Source organism: Fragaria vesca, linkage group LG6 (genome assembly GCF_000184155.1).
Source record: "Fragaria vesca subsp. vesca linkage group LG6, FraVesHawaii_1.0, whole genome shotgun sequence".
NCBI lineage: Eukaryota > Viridiplantae > Streptophyta > Magnoliopsida > Rosales > Rosaceae > Fragaria > Fragaria vesca.
Window position 1 is genome coordinate 4,054,924 of NC_020496.1, and position 20,625 is coordinate 4,075,548.

The 20,625-nt window shown below is 36.8% G+C and overlaps 4 protein-coding genes across 4 annotated transcripts; 3 read left to right on the plus strand and 1 right to left on the minus strand.

Annotated features, from left to right (window-relative positions):
* The first annotated feature begins 3,877 nt into the window (after positions 1-3,877).
* LOC101296989 (putative FBD-associated F-box protein At5g56440-like) lies at positions 3,878-5,627 on the plus strand. Its single transcript, XM_004304877.1, has 3 exons — positions 3,878-4,852; positions 4,987-5,133; positions 5,250-5,627. The coding sequence occupies exons 1-3, from the start codon at positions 3,878-3,880 to the stop codon at positions 5,625-5,627; spliced, it is 1,500 nt and encodes a 499-aa protein (XP_004304925.1).
* A 1,148-nt stretch (positions 5,628-6,775) lies between these two features.
* LOC101290875 (G patch domain-containing protein 8-like) lies at positions 6,776-9,936 on the plus strand. Its single transcript, XM_004302282.1, has 8 exons — positions 6,776-6,815; positions 7,702-7,780; positions 7,962-8,157; positions 8,568-8,722; positions 8,963-9,106; positions 9,193-9,296; positions 9,400-9,559; positions 9,762-9,936. The coding sequence occupies exons 2-8, from the start codon at positions 7,709-7,711 to the stop codon at positions 9,846-9,848; spliced, it is 918 nt and encodes a 305-aa protein (XP_004302330.1). The 5' UTR covers positions 6,776-6,815; positions 7,702-7,708; the 3' UTR covers positions 9,849-9,936.
* A 185-nt stretch (positions 9,937-10,121) lies between these two features.
* LOC101291158 (aspartic proteinase-like) lies at positions 10,122-13,204 on the minus strand. The gene is made up of 13 exons (XM_004302283.1): positions 13,053-13,204; positions 12,477-12,848; positions 12,324-12,384; positions 12,145-12,239; positions 11,952-12,064; positions 11,652-11,820; positions 11,526-11,565; positions 11,363-11,427; positions 11,167-11,280; positions 10,837-11,058; positions 10,634-10,753; positions 10,456-10,544; positions 10,122-10,373 (listed from the first exon to the last, which is right to left on the minus strand). Exons 2-13 carry the CDS (start codon positions 12,834-12,836, stop codon positions 10,289-10,291), a joined length of 1,533 nt encoding a protein of 510 aa, XP_004302331.1. The 5' UTR covers positions 12,837-12,848; positions 13,053-13,204; the 3' UTR covers positions 10,122-10,288.
* A 1,238-nt stretch (positions 13,205-14,442) lies between these two features.
* LOC101291443 lies at positions 14,443-15,862 on the plus strand. The gene is made up of 3 exons (XM_004302284.1): positions 14,443-14,478; positions 15,167-15,338; positions 15,564-15,862. The coding sequence occupies exons 2-3, from the start codon at positions 15,191-15,193 to the stop codon at positions 15,704-15,706; spliced, it is 291 nt and encodes a 96-aa protein (XP_004302332.1). The 5' UTR covers positions 14,443-14,478; positions 15,167-15,190; the 3' UTR covers positions 15,707-15,862.
* Positions 15,863-20,625: the final 4,763 nt, after the last annotated feature.

The following is a 20,625-nucleotide window of genomic DNA, read 5'->3' on the forward strand; positions in this document are numbered from 1 at the left end:
AATTGTTGATTCTGGTTTAGAGACTACGGAATGGCATCACATGCATTGTTTCTGGTTGAAATTTATCTATAGGTCTCCTATTACTTTGGAGGGTTGCTCTCATTTTGTTCGCCAACATTGATTTTAATTTTATGTCTGGTAGCTAGCTAGCTGTACTTATCCAACATTTACATGTTATCATGTATAGGTTGGTGCCTTAGACCCCTAAAAGGAAAAGATTGAGAACAAAAGCATGTACCATGGACAATGATTTGGGCAGAACTAACCACAACCCCTATTCGTGGGACTGTGTCAGATTCCGAAAGTATAAGCACTTTACTTTGGCTTTCATTTCAATCAGTATCTAGCTAGAAAAGAACTGAATAACTTAACAATAATGCTAACTGAACTAGGAAGCTCAAGGAATTACCTGCTATATTATTCTGTTCGAAGCTAAGTAAAGAACATGTTGATCCATCGAAGCTCCCTGAGACTATGGTACTGTTTGCTTCTTTAATAAGCTTGTCTATATTTGCAACTGGACATCTGATAAGCTCAAAAACCAGCCGCGTTGTATTCTAATAATTTGAAGCCACATTGTCATTGTGTCATGTGTTTGTTGCAGATTCAGAATCAATTAAATGAAAAAACCAGACTTCATTATACTATATATGATCTTAGTTGCAGAAATGGGATAGTTTAGATGAAGTAACCTAACTGTACGTGTACCTAGAGTTGCCAAATTGTACATCAATCTTCTCATTGCCGTCATTATGCTTACTCCTTAATATCTTGAGGCTTCTGCTATTCTGTTTCATTTCACTTATACTCGACTAAAATCTTATTAGAGCAACGATTACTAGTTACTTTAGCTACTTCTTGGTGTTTATAATAACAACTATAGTATACTAGAGCTGATGATGCCATGAAAAAGTATCTTAAAGTATAGCTGAAAATTTACTTCTTCATGAAACTCAACAACTATTTGAACAGAAGCTGAAGTATATATATTGATAGTCAATGATCTGTACACGAGAGAATGACAAAAGCTTGATCTGAACAGAAACAGCTAATTTATTTATAGTGCTTCAAGAACTAGGTACGACATTTTGAATAATACAACAGATAACAAATGTAGACTATTTTCTTCTAGGCCTTTCCTGCTGCTGGGTTTACAGTTAAGGTTTGGCAATCCGCTTCTGAGACTATGTTCTTGTGGATTCTGTCAATGAAAGCAGCAGCTTTGTTGTCAATTCCAGGCTCAGCTACCCATCGATCTCTATCCTCCTCGCTAGGCCACACCCTTCTTGCACTCAAATATGAATCCTCTATGTCATCACCTCTGCGAGGCCTCCGAGACTTGAAGAGGCTGAAGAATGAGAAAGAAGATTTCTTCTGTCTCTTGTTTCCTCCCATAACTCTTCAACACAATGATCAAAAGATTAAGAATGAAGAGCTATTGAAGAATGTTGTATACTCTCTCGTTCGTTTATAGTGGCAATGAGGATGTGTTATGTATTTATAGTGGGAGGCTGGAGGATTCAAACTTCTAAGGAAGTAACAGGAAGTAATGGGTGGCTGTGATCATATGTGGTATAGTGGGATGAACAGAACAGTATCATTGTTTAAAAAAATACATTGGAGACCATAGAAAAGGAAGAAGCATATTTCCTATGGTCCTCTGCTTTTAAAATTGGCCTAAACAGCCTTAATCAAAGTTCATTGTATGGCTCTTTCCTTGCCCTTTCTTCACCTTCAAGATATTATTTGTACTTTTGTTTTGTCTACTAGATATAGGTCTTGGAACAGTTGTATTGCACCAAAATTCAATTTTACCATTTTCACCTTCCACATTGTGATGATCAACCAAAAAATATAAACTGTGATGCTGTGAAATTGATAGTATAACAGTAGTTAAGTTGTATAATTTTAGCTTTGCGCTAGCGTAGATTTCACGAAATATTAAATTACAGATGCTATGCATGATTTTGACACTAAAACAAAGTTGGCTTCACAATCTAAACTTGCTTAAATCCATGATACAGTCAAATTTGTATGATACTGTATGAGCTTTCTCCTGTGGAAAAAGATTATCAATGTCGCTTTCTCCATTAAAGATCGTTAGTAGATAAGACCTACAAGAAATTATATATGAAAAAAAGGAGTAGCGTAGCTACTAATACTAAATAAGCTAAAGAATGCAGATGGTATATATGCTCAAAGTTCCATTTTCGTTTAAACTAAAGATGTTCAGGCATTTGGTAGGTAAGTTACAGTTCGAAAGGCAGAAGCATAGTTCCCCTTTACAGTTCTTATAAGATTTCAAATGGTCTACTGTTAAACAATAACGAGTATGACGCGTGAATCACGATATTGTCACAACTTAACTACCTTTAAGGTGTTGAGTTTTAATCACAAAAGACCTCGGTACAATTAAATAAGATTTATTTACTTATAAATTATACTTTATTTATCACTTTTCTGATGTGAGATCTATTCCTCTCCAATACTTTTAACATTTATAACTGCAGAGAAGCCTAGCTTCCTAATATAGCAGGGCCGGTGTAGTTGCTGTCTAGCTTTAAGGTAGCGGAAAATGCTAGCCTATATAGCCAGAGTTTGGTATGTTAGAATTAAGCACGGAACTTATATTCCCATATTAAGTAAGTAAAGTAATGGTTTCTTGCTGTAATCACTTTGATTAATTAAACTTTATTGATCTGAGAATCATGCTTGATTTTCAAAGTACCAGCAAATCGTTTCATGATCAATGTGAACCTGCAAATTCTATAGTAATATCGGTTCATCCACACGTAACGTTTGTTAACTCTAGCTTGATTAAGCAAAGAAATTAAATAATTAATCTGGCTAATGAGTGATACCATAGAATTACTCAATTTAGGCAGGATACGCTTAAAGCTGGAAGTCACTTTAGATTGGAATGTAGCTATAGAGGGTTTCTAAAATTAAATAATCAATTGGTCTTTGTAGCTGTAGAGGGTTTTTTCCATGCTTTATACTCTTCATTGCACAATGTTGTTAAATTTTTTTACAGATCCTCCCAGTTACAAAAAGTCCTTTTACCCTTCGAGTTCCAAGTCATGGAATACGGGATACGATTTGTTGAAGTAAGATCACCAATACTCACTTCAATGTTAGAAGATTTATCAATGTTTCAATAAACAGTACCACTATACCAGCACTTCCATCTTCACAAAATATGTCTACTTTGGCAAAGGCAGTATAGTAAAGTCCAGTTCAATACATGAAGAACAAATTTAAGACTTTTTATTATTGAGGGGTGAAGTGATAAATTGTCTATAATTAGAGGGGTAACTTGATATTAGGTCCAAAATTGTTAAGGTTGATTCATTGTCAATGGTTTTGTACTCAGCCTCCCACAGTAACTCTCACCGTCAACGGAAAAAGGCTAACTCGAGTGGCCCACTAATCAAGAGCAGTACAGGTAACTTCTTTGCTCTTCTGGGATTTGTTAAATCTTTGAACTTTGCTCTGAAATCTGTTAAAGTTTTAATCTTTCGTAGGTTCTCTGTTTTCACTTTTACCTGTCTATCTCCTCTGTTTGGTGCTAAGAAAACCTAGCAAAACGAAATGAAAAGACGATGGAAAACATATATTACCTGCTGTTCAATGGAACCCCAAATGCTAGGAGCTTTAATATAAACTTTTATTTCAACAAGGACTGACCCAACAAGTAATTTGGTTTAGATTTTATATAAAAAGAAGAAACATTCTGTTTTCAGAATCCAGATTCATGAGTGTCATAGAGGCATAGGTTCTACGTAGAGGCTTGTTTCTAAGTCACTAAGGCTTTATGGTTGTTAGGGTTTTGAACTGTAACACCTTGTTAGTTTCCTGAATAGGTATCACATCCTGAATGGATTCAAATTCAAAGCTTTTTAAAGCATGGATTGAAGATAGGATCAGTGGATTGCCAGATGCAATTGTTGTTCACATTCTTTCATTCCTTGAAACAAGATATGCTGTACAGACCTGCCTATTATCTCATAGATGGAACAATGTGTGGACTTATGTTCCGAATCTAGAGGTACACGTAAATTCACTGAAATGTGGTGTAGATCAACATGTGCGTGAATCCGGGCTTGTTGATCGAGTACTTCTGTTCCGGAACTTGTCAAACATTCATAAGTTCCATCTTGCCTGCCTTGGAATCGAAGATTATTTTTATCGAATTGATGCTTGGATTTGCACTGCCATTAGGCGAAATGTTGTAGAACTTGAACTTGATCTTTGGACAACGCCCTCAAATTCCTACACAGGGTTGCTTAAGTTGCCTAGAAGCATTTTCATTTGCAAGACACTGGTAGTTTTGAAGCTGGTACTAACAGATCATGTTATTGCTATCCCTCCTGACTCAAGTTGTTTTCCAAGTCTCAAGTACCTTGATGTTCAGTTATGTCATCCAGTTGCTGCTAAATCATTGGCAAAACTGTTTTCGTGTCGTTATTCTGCACTTGAAGAATTGATTATACATGGAAATATCGGAAGACTTAGAGGTGATGAAGTTTTGAACTTAAATATCTCTGCTCCTAGACTCAAAAGACTACAGATAAGATTCTGTGCTGTTCCAGAGGATGATCCTTATGCCACGGATGGAGGATATGAGTACAAAATTTTTGTCAATGCTAATGCTCCAAACCTTGAAGAGTTCAATGTCAAGTACCTTCTGGCAAGCTATACTTTGAATAGTGTAAAATCGCTAAGCAAAGTTGAGCTTAAACTCAAAGGTCTGCATGCTGGAGAAAACCTCTATTTTGCTGATCGTATACATAAGCTCTTTGCAGAAATTGTGAATGTCAAATGTTTGTCAGTTTTAGCTTCAATTGTGGGGGTAAGTATGCTCTAGCTTGTTCACATGGTTATATATGGCATTTTTTTTTTAACTCTTTAGTTTATCCATGGAAATTTTATATTATGCTGAGCAAATCTGTAACTTTGATCTTCATTCATTTGTCACTTGTGAAGGATCCTGACATTGCATATCAATATCCTATGCCTACGTTCAATAATTTGAACCAGTTGGAGCTACGTCTTCAAACTTGCTGCTCTTGGCAATCACTGCCGATTTTTCTCAATGCGTCACCCAATCTGGAATATCTTGTTTTGGAGAATGTAAGTGCATGAGATTTTCCACATGCCAAATGTTGCCTTGAATTTACATACTAAATGGTACTAATATATAATTTTCAAGGTTATTGTTTAACTTGTTTATATTAAATGCATTTTAGAACATCAATTGCCGTGCTCATGGTGCTGATATAGACGATGCTGATGATGGTGATGTAGACGATTCTGATGATTATGATTCTCACATTTCTGATAATTATGATGAAGATGACTTGGTACATGAATGGTCTCCTCCCAGGGTTGTTCCTATTTGTTTGCTGTCTTGCCTAAAGACTATTTACCTACGAGGATTTAGAGGACGGAGTGATGAGATAGAAGTCGCAGGGTACTTGTTGAAGCACGGCAAGGTTTTGAACAAGGTGACTATTCATACTTCAAATTTCTGTGAAGAATCAGTAATGGAGTTGTGGCAGACATTTTCAAGGCTTCCTAGGGGTTCAAAGACTTGTGAGATTGAATGGATCCTTCCAAAGTTGTGAATGCATCATTTCTCTGCGAAATGAAACTAAATTTTACTTTTGCTTGTAGGATAACCATTTGAAATCAGTTTCACTTCTGAAACTCACTTATGAGTTACTGTATTGAAATTCCTTTCTGATGATAACCATGCTTTGCGTTCTCGTTTCTTCACTATTCATGGCTTTCTTTTAAAGATCAGTAAGGAAAAGAAATGAAAAGGAGTTGCTTCTATATTATCCGTACTTAACTTTTTGTATGTCAAAATTTTCACTTATCCAATGGAACGATTAGCAAATCCTCCTCATCTAGCATTCCATGCAAGCGATCTAGTATTAGGATATATACAAAATGCTAAATAACCTTGATTATTGAAGAATCTCACAACTTTAATCCTTCATGATCAAAGAATCATGCCCGATTTTGCACAGTACCAAACTGTTTTTAATAATCAATGTGGACCTGATATTCTTGAGTTCATGTTTTTTGATTCTGAGCAAACATATAAAACAATGAGCCCTGCAACGAAGTGATACGAAGTTAGGCAGTATATGGCTAATTGGCTATATGCTTAGGAAAGTAGTCTAGATTGCATTTTACAAAGGATTTGTTGTATCCATTGTGGCAAAGTCAACATTGGGGGATGAAGATTATCATCAAAAGGTAAAGAATTATATTTTTATTAAGAGATGAGAAATACTATTAAAGATGAAAGTTTTGATTACTGAAGGTGATCGTTTTAGTCTTTTCGGATTATCAGACATAGACTTCTTACTATTCAAATGACTTATTTTAGATTCATAAAAGATTTTATAAGGTTCAACACACATATTGTATCAAGATAAAATAAGTTTACAAATGACCTCGAGTAAAACCTCAAATATTACAATTTTACGAGTCAAACTCACAACAGGAGAGACTATTCTGCTGAATCAAATAGTATTGGACGGTACTCATTTTTAATGGAAATTTTTCCGAGTTATAATCTCACAATTGGTACAACGTGATAAATCGTAATAATCTCGGGTCGTAATGTACTTTGGAAAGTCGTGTCGAGTCCTTCTGACTTGAGCCCACTATGTATCGGGGCAACCCAATTACAGTCGGGCGAGGATCCAAGTCCGGCTAATTTCAGTATTAATAACCCGTTTCTTAGACCAACCGCAGTTACGAGATCGGAAAAAAGCAGCTCACAAATTCAACTCCACCAGGTATTTTCTGACCAAATTCAACACAACATTAATCCCAATCTCTTGATTCTTATCTTTCGAATTTGTTCCCTGAATCACGAGTTTGAGCTTTTTTTTCTAATCTAATTGTTTAAAGTATTCGTCTTTCGAGGTTGTTGGATTGGTTTTTGGAGCAAAGTTTGAAGCTTTGTTGTAAATTTAATTGGTTTAGGCTTAGTTTGAGTGTTCTGTAAATACCCATTTACTTATTTGAGCTTTGAGTTTACTTGTAATGATTGGCATGTCTCAATATTGAAGATATTCTGTTGAGGAAAAGCTTTTACTTGCATGGAATGACAATTGGTGCAGTTTGGATAATAGGAGGAGAGTTAGTTTTGAGTTAGACCAAAGAAATTAGAGATTTTGTCGCGCAATTGGAAGGAGCCAGTTGGTATGAATTGATGATAGTTGTGATAGATGTGGGTTTTCTCATGTTATAAACTTATAGGTTTACTTGTGGCTTCCTTGGCCAGCGTCTTTTTATTGATTGGACTTAGCGAGAGGGGTTTGATTACTGCTCTTATTGGTGCAACTCAACTTTTCGGCTAATACCACGGGAGTTAGTTAAGAGCTAGACAATAGAAATCCAGAAGATTGGCACTTTTTAGCTTCCGTATTCTCGGTAATAAAGAGCAGGCTAGTACTGCATTTAGTTTTTTTTTTTTTTTTCTATATATTCTTTTAATTAATATTCTTGTTGTTCTACTTCACATATCTATTGTAGTTTTGCAAGAAAGTGGTGATTGGTACCTGTTATGAATTTTTGATACTTCCATAGTTTTCTGGCTTACTGTTCTGAGATTTAGATGAATTCATCCATCACCATGGAATTGGAGTTTTTATTTATTGTTGGTTTATGATGTTTCAGGCAAGACATGTCCAACCGATGGTATAACAGTAGACAGGAGACAAACGCCCGAGACAAACAGCAACATGAGAAGGAGCAGGTAACTAGTGGGTCTAGTTGTATGATTGGCTTCTCCAACAAGTGGTTATTTTCAGTGACCTCCAAGTTCTATGGCTACATTAATCAAATATAGTTGGCTAATTTTATATTTAGGAATTGGTTACTTGCCAACAAGAAGTTCCCAATTTAACAATATGCATTACAATGATTTTATGGTGCAGGCATATCAGGAGTCACTTCTTGATGATCTAGCAGAGGAATTTAGACTTCCTATCAATCAAAGGCCAACAGAAAATGTTGATCTGGAACACGTGGAACAAGCGTCGTTAGATAGACAGTTACCGTCATCTAACATTGGTTTTCGGCTTCTCCAGAAAATGGGGTGGAAGGGGAAGGGGCTCGGTAAAGATGAACAAGGTTTGTTATATATATGAAATTTATTTGATTCTGTATTGAGTTTATTGATTGATATCCTTAAAGTAAGTGACCAACTTATTTGGTGAATAACTTGTATGTCAACTTATTTGCGTGCCTAAAGGCTACACCATGTTGCTGGTTCTTTAGTATATAAGTTTTTCTTAATCCCTCGGATTGCGGTCGTTATTGGTTTCACTGCTTAGTTGATTCTATTCTAGTAGGCTAGGTATAAAGTATTGGTATTGCTTATAGTATCAGATGATAGATTGGTCCTTAATCCCTTTTATTTGCTGTCATTCATGATCTCACTGTTTAATTGCTTCTAATAGGGTAGGGGTCATATGAAGTATTGGTATAGCTTATAGTAGCCCTGGTGTTCTACATTCAAAACATCTAATCCGGTTCTGCAGGAATTGTTGAGCCAATAAAATCTGGAATTAGAGACCCAAGACTAGGAGTAGGAAAACAAGAAGAAGACGATTATTTTACTGCGGAAGAAAATATTCAAAGAAGAAAACTTGATGTTGAGATGGAAGAGACCGAGGAACATGCAAAGAAGCGGGAGGTATGCCGTCAATCTTAGTTGCTATAAGTACTTGAGTTATTAGATAATAGTGAAGTTGATAAGCTACTTTTTCTGAAACCCATATATAAAAGCAGAAGGCAGCATATAGCATATATGCCTGTCTTTTGACGGGAATGGTATATCATAAGGGACCATCAACTTTGGAAGGTCTTGAGAATTTCGTGCAGTTTTTATTACCTGGTGGCTTCTACTGCCTGCTTCGTGCACATTAAAATCCAGGTTTTAGCAGAACGTGAGCAGAAAATTCAAACTGAGGTGAAAGAAATACGCAAAGTGTTCTTCTGTGACCTGTGCAACAAACAGTACAAATTGGCTGTGGAATTTGAAACTCACTTGAGCTCCTATGATCACAATCACAGGAAGGTAAATGGTTTAAACAATCTTTTTTCTTTGACTTTATTGTCTCAAATTTGGTCTGAATGGGAATACCCCTCAAATGAGGCTTGCAGCGTTTTAAAGAAATGAAAGAAATGCATGGTTCAAGTGGTCGGGATGATCGCCAAAAACGGGAGCAGCAGCGCCAGGAGAAGGAAATGGCAAAGTTTGCTCAGATGTAATCTTTCGCCTCTCTGCTTAATAGTTCATACATTATTTATATATTTTTTTCTGTATAGCCTCATTGACTTATCCTTCCTTTTTCTTTTCTTTAATTTAAGGAGTGCCGATGCCCGTAAGCAGCAGCAGCTACAACAACAGCAAGAAGAATCTGCATCTGCCCCAGGTTCTGCTGAACTGAGAAGTGCAACTGCACTTGCAGATCAAGATCAAAGGAAGGCTTTGAAATTTGGGTTTTCTTCTAAAGGTGGCACCTCTAAGGTAAACTAAACTGAAGTGTGTAATATATTGTGACTGTTTATTTGAAGATATGAGTCTGAACTGCAGATCACCATCTAGGCATGGTGACTAATCTACATCTGACTCGTAGGAATTCAATGCTAGCTTTTGTTATTAATGCAATCAATTCTAGTGATGAAAAAATATGCCCCCTAACATTTGGCATTTCTCTCCCATTTTGCAGACATCATTTGGTAGTGCTTCAAAGAAGCCAAAAGTAGCAAAAGTACCCGTGGCCTCAGTATTTGGCAATGATAGCGATGAAGAATAGGTGACATAGCTTGTAATTGCCAGTCGGTTCTGTACCTTAAAGTTTGTGTGTGTCGTGTGCGTTTATGTTCCCAGCATATGCAGTTGCGATGAAAGAGAAAAAACATTTTATAGGTTTACTGATTAAAGTCAAAAACACTTAAGATTTTATAAAGAATGTCTATTTAAGTGCAGACTATTTGCTCATGAGGATGAATAATGCTTGTGATCCCCTCATGAATAATCAAGCTTCTTCGTCGTGTTCTTTTTTCTTTTTTTTTTTAATTTTTTTTATGCATCAGTGCAAAGATATAGATAAGAAGTTAAGAACCATATGTACATTTTTATTATACAGTTTAAAGGAGAGATTTGAAAATGGTACACTCTTTGATCACAACCTATGACATCTCCGTCTTAAGTTTCTGAAAACCACCAGTTACAGAAAAGCAGAAAATGTGGTCGTTAAGCGGCTTCAGCAAATCCAATCTCAAGGTTGCCAAAGTCGAAAACTGTGTGATAAGCCCCCATAAATACATCTCCAAGGATCCTGCATGAACATTGACAAGCCTGGATAAAGATGGACCTAAGCAGATATCTATAAACTAGAGGATAAATTTTTCATAACATACCAAAGGGGACCCGTTGGAGGGGGTATATCGAAAGCTGTAAAACCACTGATGCAGATACCAGCTATGCCTTGGCCAGTTTTCAGAACATACTGTGAAGTATGACAAATAGTTGCAGAGTCAATATAGGAGAAAGTATAACCAATTAGAACCATAATCACTGATAAATCTCAAATCTAACCTGTTGTGGAGTGAGAACAAAAGGCTTATCTCCAATGGTGAAGGTAATGTTCGGCATGCTTGAAATGCTATTGCAGTCAATTATCGACTCTCCCATTGGACTTGGCAGGCTCTCACACAGCTGTTAAGTTCAATACCAGCACCAACTTGTAATTTTTCCTTACAAAACATGAAATGGTTCTAGAAAAGTTCAGAGATTCTCACCTGATCAATGTACTGAAGTACTCTTTCTTTTGTTCCTTTTTGTTTAAGCTGATTCTGGGCCCAAACAACAGCCATCTCACAAGCTGTGCACAAGGCAGTGTCACCAACAGATGATTCCTCCCTATCTTCTCTTTCGATCACTGTTTCAATTCCAGCACTCACATACTGACCCCCATTCAAAACACACAAACCAAGCTGCTTGCATACTTGGTCAGGTTGTACCTGCAGATATGCAGATCATGGATAATCCATAGATCAGATATTAGGATATGTTAAGGTTGAGGAGAAAAGAAGGTTCAGATTATGTTAAAGACAGAGAAAAACACCTACCCCTGATATCAGAAGATTCCATATCAAGTCTCCATATTGAGAAACAATTTGTTTACATTCTGTACTCACTACTCCTTCAGCTCCAATAGCATGGTTAACTTCAGTCACAATAGACTGAAAGAAGAGACATAATGTGAAATGAAGCTTGGAGTCTTTTTGAATATAATACAACTCTAGACAAGGTGGAAGCACATACTGTCGGGCCAGCGAGTAAGGACGTTCCTGAATCCACAATAGCAGCACAACCCCCCTCACAAACACCTGAATACAATCATAAAGTTCAGTCATTGCTTAGACAGTTACAATTTGAGTTTTCTTCACGGTTTGATACTAGAATGAGGAAGTGATTACTGAGTCACCTGTTGACTGGTTTCCGATTTTGAGATCTCCCAAACTGAACTGAAAGAAGTAAAGAGATGTCAACTTATAGATAATTTCCAAGGAATGTAAGAGTTGCAGACATAAAATCTTCAGAAACTACCTACCTGCCAGTAGCCCTTTTTAGTAACTGGAACATAGGTGTGCTTTCCATTATAGTGTTTTTTGTCAACACCACCAAAAACAAGTTCACCTCCAACTTCTGCATCTGCATCTCGATTAATCCAGAATGAGAAGACCTCATCATTTAACAGACCTTGCTCTGCCATTGTAGACCTGGAAATTTAAAATGAGGCACATCATTGCAGTTTATAAGACACCAAAGTCTAGAATAATTAGTTTTGAGGACAGGCAAAATAGACTTAAGTCACTTGACACAAGAATTTGACATGAAAATAGTAAGATACCACACTGGGGTAGCATTTCCAACAGAGATTTCCTGAAATCCAAGCCCTAGAAGTCCATCAAACTTTGCCAAGACAAATGTGAGACTTCCTTCTCGTGTGGCCTCGATGAAGTCCTGAATGCAAAAAGTGAACAATGAAGGTTCAGAAGCATTACCAGTGATGCAGCCAAACTAAAAATCAAGTAAAACCCTACCTGATTTTTGACAACTACATTGCCGACTAGAACATTATCCTCACTGAAGAAACCAGAAATGGATCCACTTCCATATGTTATTTGAGCAGATTTTCCTGTACCACAAGGCATCTATTTAAAACTGAACTCCACAAAATCACTAGAAACCCCTTAAAAGTCAAAATCCATTTGGTGATTACCATTTGCAGTATAAGTACTCGACTTGCTTGACTTGTACCGAGTATGGAAATAGCATGCAATCTGGGGCATGTAATAATGATACAATATATAAGAATTTATAGAATATGATAACAACTTCACAAGCAAAAATTAGTTAAGCATAGTTTACATACAGACAAGTAACACTTTGCTGATGGCACCCAAAGATTGGAACTTCCTGTGTCGAATATGACAGTAAAGTTCTGAGGTGGTGAGCCAATACCAATCTCACCATAGTATTGAGCGTCCATATAATTCTCCAGGGGTACTATATCTTCATCATCTGAACTACCCAAATTATTATGATCAAACATGCTCTTTAAACTAGTCCCTCTGAACTTTGCCAGTCTTGCTGCTCTGGCAGCTTTGATGGTCTGAACATCCAAGGTTCGCTTCTTCAGACCGATCCTCACTAGGCCATTAGAGGAAGCAGGAAGCAGTGCACAGATCAAGGTCCATACGTACAAAGCCACCAAGATATATTTACTCCACATGTTCAGATATATCTATAAAAAAATAAATAAAAAAAATTAAAAAAAAAACTATAAACAGTAAGCTGAGAGTTGAATTGGAAGCAAGAACACACAAAAATGATCACTTATGTAAGTTAAAGATTATACACAAACAAAAAGAAAAACCCATGTCCGAAAATATACTATTGCTAGCTTGCTAGTTGTTCTTGATGATCATGATAAATTAGTAACTCAAACCTTTCTCAGCCAGCTTGGTTGGGGAAAGTTGGGGATGGTGTTCCTGCAGAAGATGAGTTTGGTGATATAATTAATTGATGATGATGAGCTAGCCTGAAGTGTCCAGAAGAACAAGTAATCCACAAAAGTAGGAAACTACTACTTGTATATATAGTGGTCCATACAAATGCATTAGTTACTTAACCAATAAAAATATATCTACATCAACATCACAGGCCTAATGAGCTTCCTTCCAAAACTCAAAAATTGCTATAATCTCCAATGATGCAGATGGAAGCTACCTTGAAGTTTCCAATATAACAAGACATGGACATGAAGGAGCGGATTTGGAATCGAGTTCAAAAGTACTTGCCGTCCTATCTGAATCAGAACCGGTATGAGAGGTGAAATGATTCTCCAGTACGTGTGGTTCCCAATAATTCAGAGGCTCATCAGAACTTCACAACTGTTCATGTTTACAGCACAAGAGAAAACAGTATCCAACAAGTTGTTATTATGGAGGAAATTCTTCAAAGAGTAGAGACCAATGGACTGTTCTTCACTTTTCAAGTTCACCAAGGAAACTCCAAACAAATAGTAGACGTAAACGTTATGGTTCTTTTTATAATGTTGAATGAAGTTTTGAGTTCGAATCTCTCATTTTTAAAGATGAAATGTTAATATTTTCAAGAATTACTAAATTTGCAAATGAAGATGAAAACATGAACAAATGATTGCCTAAATCGAACATATATATGAAAGCCATCATAACAACTAGTTTTTTTTTTATTAAAGAAAATAGACAATTTCATTAACTTGTCCACGGCCAGAAGACGTTTACCTCAATCTACTCATGACCAAAAAGTCTAGTTGACAACAAGCACTAACAGAGTGACAGGTAGTTACAAAAACAAGAATAACATTTATCTCATCATTCTCTTAAATTTGCAAATGATGATGAAAATATGAACAAATGATTGCCTAAACAACATACATATGAAAGCCATCATAACAATTACACATTACAATTAGTTTGTTGCAAAGGCAAGAGTAACATCCATCCCATCATATTCTCTTACTCTCAACGAAACATTTCTTTCTATAGCAATCGAGTGGTAAATATTCTAAAATGACAGAAGTTGACAATGAAATTGACATGCCAAAGCAAATTAACCATGTCTCACATAGCTTACGTGGTATCCTCGGATCCATGTACATGGAAGTGTATTACATCTGTAACAATCTTTCCATAAAAACTATCTCAATCTGTCATTCTAAACTCTAAAACCCTAAACCTTACGGGCCCACTTCAGCTCGCCCGACTCGGCCCGCTGGAAAAACCCGACCCGTTAAGTTTATACCCTGTTCTTCATGATTCCTACTCCATTTTCAGTTCGCTTTCTAACTCATTCTCAGAGTCGCCCAAAGGGCTTGTTTGGCACAGAAGGTAAACTTTATCTGGGTTTCAGTTTCAACCCAGTTCTTTCTGCTCTAGTAGTTTCATTTCTAATTCCTTATAATTGCTAATGGCTCCGATTTGAGTGATTCTATATGTGAATTTCATCTCAAACTCTCAGTACCCAGACAAAGTTTTGATCTTTTCTCTTATGTATTTGTATTCTCTTTGTCGAAATGGGTTCTTTCATCGACATGTTTTGAACATAATGGTATTTGGTAATTTGAAGCAATGAGATTGAATAGCTTTTCTATTAGAACTAACTGAAATTGTGAAGTGTGAATGTGTGATACAAAAGCTTTGTGCTTGTGAGTAATGTATAAAGTTGAAGACTAATCAGCTGGATATGATGGTATTTACTGCTCAGTTGCAGATAACTTGATAGTTCAAATGATTATCATTCATTGGAATTATACACCAAGATGAAAATTTGTGCTGGTGGTGGTTAGTCTGTAAGCATAAAGTTGTAGACTTAGTATTAGCTTGGAACAAGATGGTATATACTCTTTGGTTGCATTTAAACTGACGCATTAGGATACTTGTATTTGGGTTTGTGTCAGTAGTCTGTGTTCTTCCACTCTCAGAATTGCCAGTTTAATTTGGTTACTGAATAGGCTATTACGATATTTTCAGTGGGATAAGTCCATTAACTTCTCCTGGGTGTGTGAAGAAAGTGCAGAGTTATAGCAAAAAGTTATTAAAGATGGCATTGAGGCGCTACTTGGGGTTTTCAGATGGTGAGCTGATGAGGTCAGATTGCAAACCGTGTTCCAGATTGATGAGACAGACTGCCGGGATTTTCACAGTTGGAGGGGCATTTGGATTCTGGATTCTTTGTAGATTGCATTATGGTAAGTTACTTGTAGTAGTTATGACTCGTGAGTGTTGTATCCAAGCATGTTAATGATGTTGAGTCCCCATATATCATTTTGGATCCCTCTTGTGTTATAATGCCAAGTATTAGCATAAACATGTACATGTGCACTTGTTCTTCCCGTTAGATAACTCGTAATAAATAGCAGTAATGTTTTCCTGTAAACAAAATTGATAACAATTGTGGCTCTATGCCTCTACAGGTCCCAGAATTACAGTCCCTAGAGCTCTTCGGTGGGGAGCTTGTGGAGCTTTATCTGTGAGCTCGTCCACTGCTTTGTTAGTTCGCTTGCTTAGTCCAGAATGCGAGCCCCAAAACATAGAAACTTACGACAAGGGAAAGTAGCACCTAATCATGAAGTGTACTGCTGTCTTGAGTATGTTCTGATGGATTGATATGTAGGACTGCGAGTTATAGATGGAACTCTACTTAAAGCTAGATATTTTGCTCCGAAATGGATGTACCATTTAGGCATTTATATGAAATGAACTGTGATTAAAGAGATGCTTTTCTTCGATCTTTTTATGGTTATTGTTTGTTCTCGTTATAACTGTTTGACAGGGGTGCAGATTGATTAACAAACAAACAGTTGGTCTGCTTAGTCAGAATATTATAAATGCCATGGATGCAAAGATACTCAGCGAGTGAACTAGGTTTTGCTATTCCTTCTCGAGCTTCTATTTCTTCCGTTAAAGGAGATTCGGGAAAAGATGGAATAGGAAGACGTGTTTCCAATCTGTAAATCAAAATCCTCTGGCCATTTTCACAGAACTGTGAGTTATTTATCATAAACAGGTGCACATGAAACATGTTTCCCAAGTGCACATGAGAACTGCACCAATTTGCAAGTTAGCCAATGCCTTTTGGTTCAAGTTAGAATTGATAACCATATTGGAACAATTAGAAGAATAACCATAAACGGTATTGGAACGAACAATGAGAAAGAAGTTTGATCAAAGCATATTCAAAATATACAGGTGAACTGCATTGGTATTCTACACAATACCATGAAACAGATTCAGTTAATTTGCCTCATGTTCTCGAACAATGATATCTTGCTCTCTCCTTCTTCATTAGCATATATTTGAAAATTTGTTTTTCTACTCCTGTCTGTCCTTCTATTGGAAGGAGATTGTCTCTATTGTCTGTCCTTCTACTCCTGCTGGATTGTAAATGTAGCACCAGTTTATTTTTTCAATTCTATTTGATTTGTAGTATATTCAAGTAGCTGCAATAAAATCCACTTTCATTTACATGATTTGTTACAATAGAAAACAATTATATCACACGTGGTCAAGTTCAGTTCATATTGTTTGTACCTTTAGCCAGTTCAGCATGGGCAGATTCAGTCAGATTCTTCATAATCTCAAGCAGTCCTTCACTGTCAGCTTCAACCTACAGAAAAAGCAAAACAGTATCACAACCTTTACGACCTCTATAAACTAGCAGTGAAATTCTAAACCAGCAAAAAGTAAAGATTGAAGTATAGTTTTTTTTATTAACAGAAAGGATAGATTCTACAAGCAGATTATAAAGGCAACTACAGGTTCAAACGGATACCACAAAAGCGGACTGGTCTTCATCAGCTACCTCTTTGGTTGGTTCTTCGATCTTAACCTTCTGAACTTTTTCTTTCCAGAAGATTCAGGTTTGCCAGCATTGCTCTCAGCTGAAGCTTTCTTAGCCGCTCCTTCAGTTTTCTCCATGTTATCACAAATAAAATGGCATTTCTTAATAAAGCAAAATCATAGAAATTATTCACAATATTAACTGCTATATGCATTTAAAAATGAATGAGTGAGCAAGGAACTTCACAAAGGAAGTACACGTATTAGCTGGATAAGTTTTAACAGCTATGGCAAAAAAATGGAAAGCTAGAATTGTAGTAGTCCACAAAATAAAATATGAACACTATGTAGCTGTGATCCAACTTTTAAAATCAAACTGCAAAGGAGCAACAGATTGAGGGTAGTTCTTATAATCATATTCGATTTCTGGGAACAACTTGTATTATCAATATATGAGGATCTATCAATAAAATTGCATCTAATTCTTCCAAAGAAGTCATAGTAGTCAGAAATAGTACATGATCCAACTTCCGGGCTTTCTTTCTTATCACTGCCTCTACTTCAAGCTTTCCCTCCTTTCTCTTCTCTTCCTTGTAAGGCCCGCCTCTTGTATCTTCTTCTCCTTTTCAGGCTTTCCCTATAAATTGTATAGAATCAAATGAGAGTCATTAGAAGCAATCTTTATTTAGATAACCATATATTTCAGGCCTTCCCTATAGATTGAATAGAATCAAATGAGTGTCAATAGATGCAAACTTTATTCAAATAACCATGGTTTTAGCAAGAGCATACCTGAGAGGAGGTCCTCCTCTCCCGAAGCTTTCCTGCAGCATTTGGAGAGGTGTTGTTATCCAGTAATGCATTCAGTTTTGCTTTAATCTGTTTTACTGAGCGGTACTTTTCTCAGGAGTATAACACATTTGAGCTAGTGTTTCCCACTAATAATTGCCAAAAGAGGCATAGTAAAAAAGGAGCCTTTCCTCCTCTTTAGGATCCCATGGCGCATCCTCGATGAGATCCTCCCACCTCTGTCTGCAGTCACTTTGTCATCTTCCGACCTCTTTAGCAACCTCACCCCAGTCCTTGATGTGTCCTCCCTTGGAAGCACCAACACTACTGACAACCTTAAGTAGTTTTTCATCCTGGTCCGGTGTCCACCAATCTGCAAAATGAAAATTTCAGAAACCAGAATAAAAAAAACCTCTCCTCAAAGCAACCCACCTAGAAAGTACAAAACAAAGATGAACATCACCCCCAAAATAAATTTGTGCGAAAACAACAAACCCAAACCAACATCAGCTACCTCTTTGGTTTTGTGGGTTTGGGTTTGTTGTTTTTGCACATGTTTATTTTGGGGGTGATGTTAATCTTTGCTTTGTAGTTTCTAGGTGGGTTGCTTTGAGGATTGGTTTTTTTTATTCTGGTTTCTGAAATTTTCATTTTGCAGATTGGTGGACACTAGACCAGGATGAAAAACTACTTAAGGCTGTCAGTAGTATTGGTGCTTCCAAGGGAGGACACATCAAGGACTGGGGTGAGGTCGCTAAGGAGGTCGGAAGATGGCAAAGTGACTGCAGACAGAGGTGGGAGGATCTCATCGAGGATGCGCCATGGGATCCTAAAGAGGAGGAAATGCTTCTTTTTTACTATGCTTTTTTGGCAATTATCAGTGGGAAACACTAGCTCAAATGTGTTCTACTCCTGAAAAGTACCGCTCAGTAAAACAGGTGAAAGCAAAACTGAATGCAAAAACAACAAACCCAGAAAACCAAAACTTGACCCAGAAGAAACCCACAAATCCCTAAAAAAACAGCAAAACCACCAGAACCAGAAAGCACCAAATCAAAAAGAAATCAAACATCAATTATCCAAGAAAGCACAATAACCATAAACCCATCACAATCCAAATCAACCAAAACCTCAAAGAAGAAATTAAAGCAAGCAAACATGAACCACAACCAGAAAACAAGCCAAATTACAGCAAACAAGAAAATTAACTCACAAAACCATGAACAATCCAAATTACTGCAAACAAGCCTATTTAAAATCACAAACCCAAGAGCAGAAAAAGGCACATTTCCAAGAACCCACCAAAATCCCCAAAAAGAATGAACCCAAAAGCAAAGAAGTTCATGCCATAAAGTTATAATCAGAATGAATTGGAAGATTACCAACAATCATTAATCCGGAAGCACAGAGGTGGCAAAAAACCCTTTTTCATCAGAGAATATGAGAGTAGGTTCTATGGGCAAAAGGGTTTTCGTTTATCATGTTGGAGACCAGGCCCGCTCACCTGCGGGAGTCCTTTTACGGGACAGAAAGGGATAGGTCACTCATGATATTTGGATTTAAATGAAACTGAGGGCTGGAAGAAGCTTAACCCAAATTCGTGAATCACACCTGATAACTCACCCTTATTCATCCTTCCTCTCCCTTCTCTTTCTCTTTCTCTCTAATCTCTAAACCCAGGTGAGGTGCACTGCAACACAACCACCACCACATCTCCGACGAAGAGCAACGACGCCGAGGGTAGCTTCGAACTCATCGGAACCCGGCAGCTCACTCACTACCTTAGTTCAATCGGAATCGTTGCTTTGATTATAATAGCCTTCTCTCTATCAATTCACCAACTGGGTATGCACAAAATGATTCAAAGCTTCAGTCTTTATGATAAAAAAGCACAACCAATCAAAACCCAAATCTGAAATGGAGGCTTTTACCTGAGAGAGAGAGCCATCAAGTGAGACATGATTGGATCAAGAATGGTTTTTGGGTGATGAAGAGGGAGTAAAATATAGGAGTTGGGGAGCCTTCAAAATCGATTGAGAAGAGGAAATGGGTGTGAGAGTGCTCCTTCGGAGTGGTCGAAAGGACGGATTTTGATTCACGGGTTTTGATCCTCGCCTGGGTTTCTCAAAGGAGAGGAAGGAATGAACAAGGGTGAGTTATCAGGTGTCATTCACGAATTTGGATTAAGCTTCTTCCGGCCCTCACATCAGTTTCATTTAAATCCAAAGATCATCCCTCACATCAGTTTCGTTTAAATCCAAAGATCACGAGTGACCTATCTCTTTCTGTACCGTAAAAGACAAGCGGGCCTGTGTTGGAGACTTAGCCATCTCCTGGCTTTATTTTGGTTTCCAACACCAAACCAGAAGAGGGCTAAAAAGCCAAGAAAGGGTCATCAAAATGGCCAAACGTAGCCTTTTTGCTGGCTCATGCCAAACCAAATTGTGGTCCCATATCAGATTAAAAAATTAAAAGTAGGCATGTGGGTTGATTGATGAAAACTTAAATTATGACAATTATCCACTTTTTATTAGATAATTTCATTCTTATCTCATTACAACGGACTCAAAATCAATGTTATATAAGTGATTAACCCAATAAATGATTCATATCTTATTTTGTTAATATAATTACAACATAAGCAAAATATTTATTTGTCTAAAAAGTTAATTCAAAAATTAATTTTGGTCCAAATTCAAATATTGTTATAATAAATTAAATCTATAAGTGAGAAATTCTACAGTATCTACCCGCACATGATATCCACATTTACAATTATGATTACATATTTGTAGTCACAGTGAAAAATATTGAAAAGTATAATGTGAAATCATAAAATATTGAAGGAGCTAAAATTTGGCTCTCTCTTACTGGAGATGATTTAGTAGTCTATGAATAAAAAATATT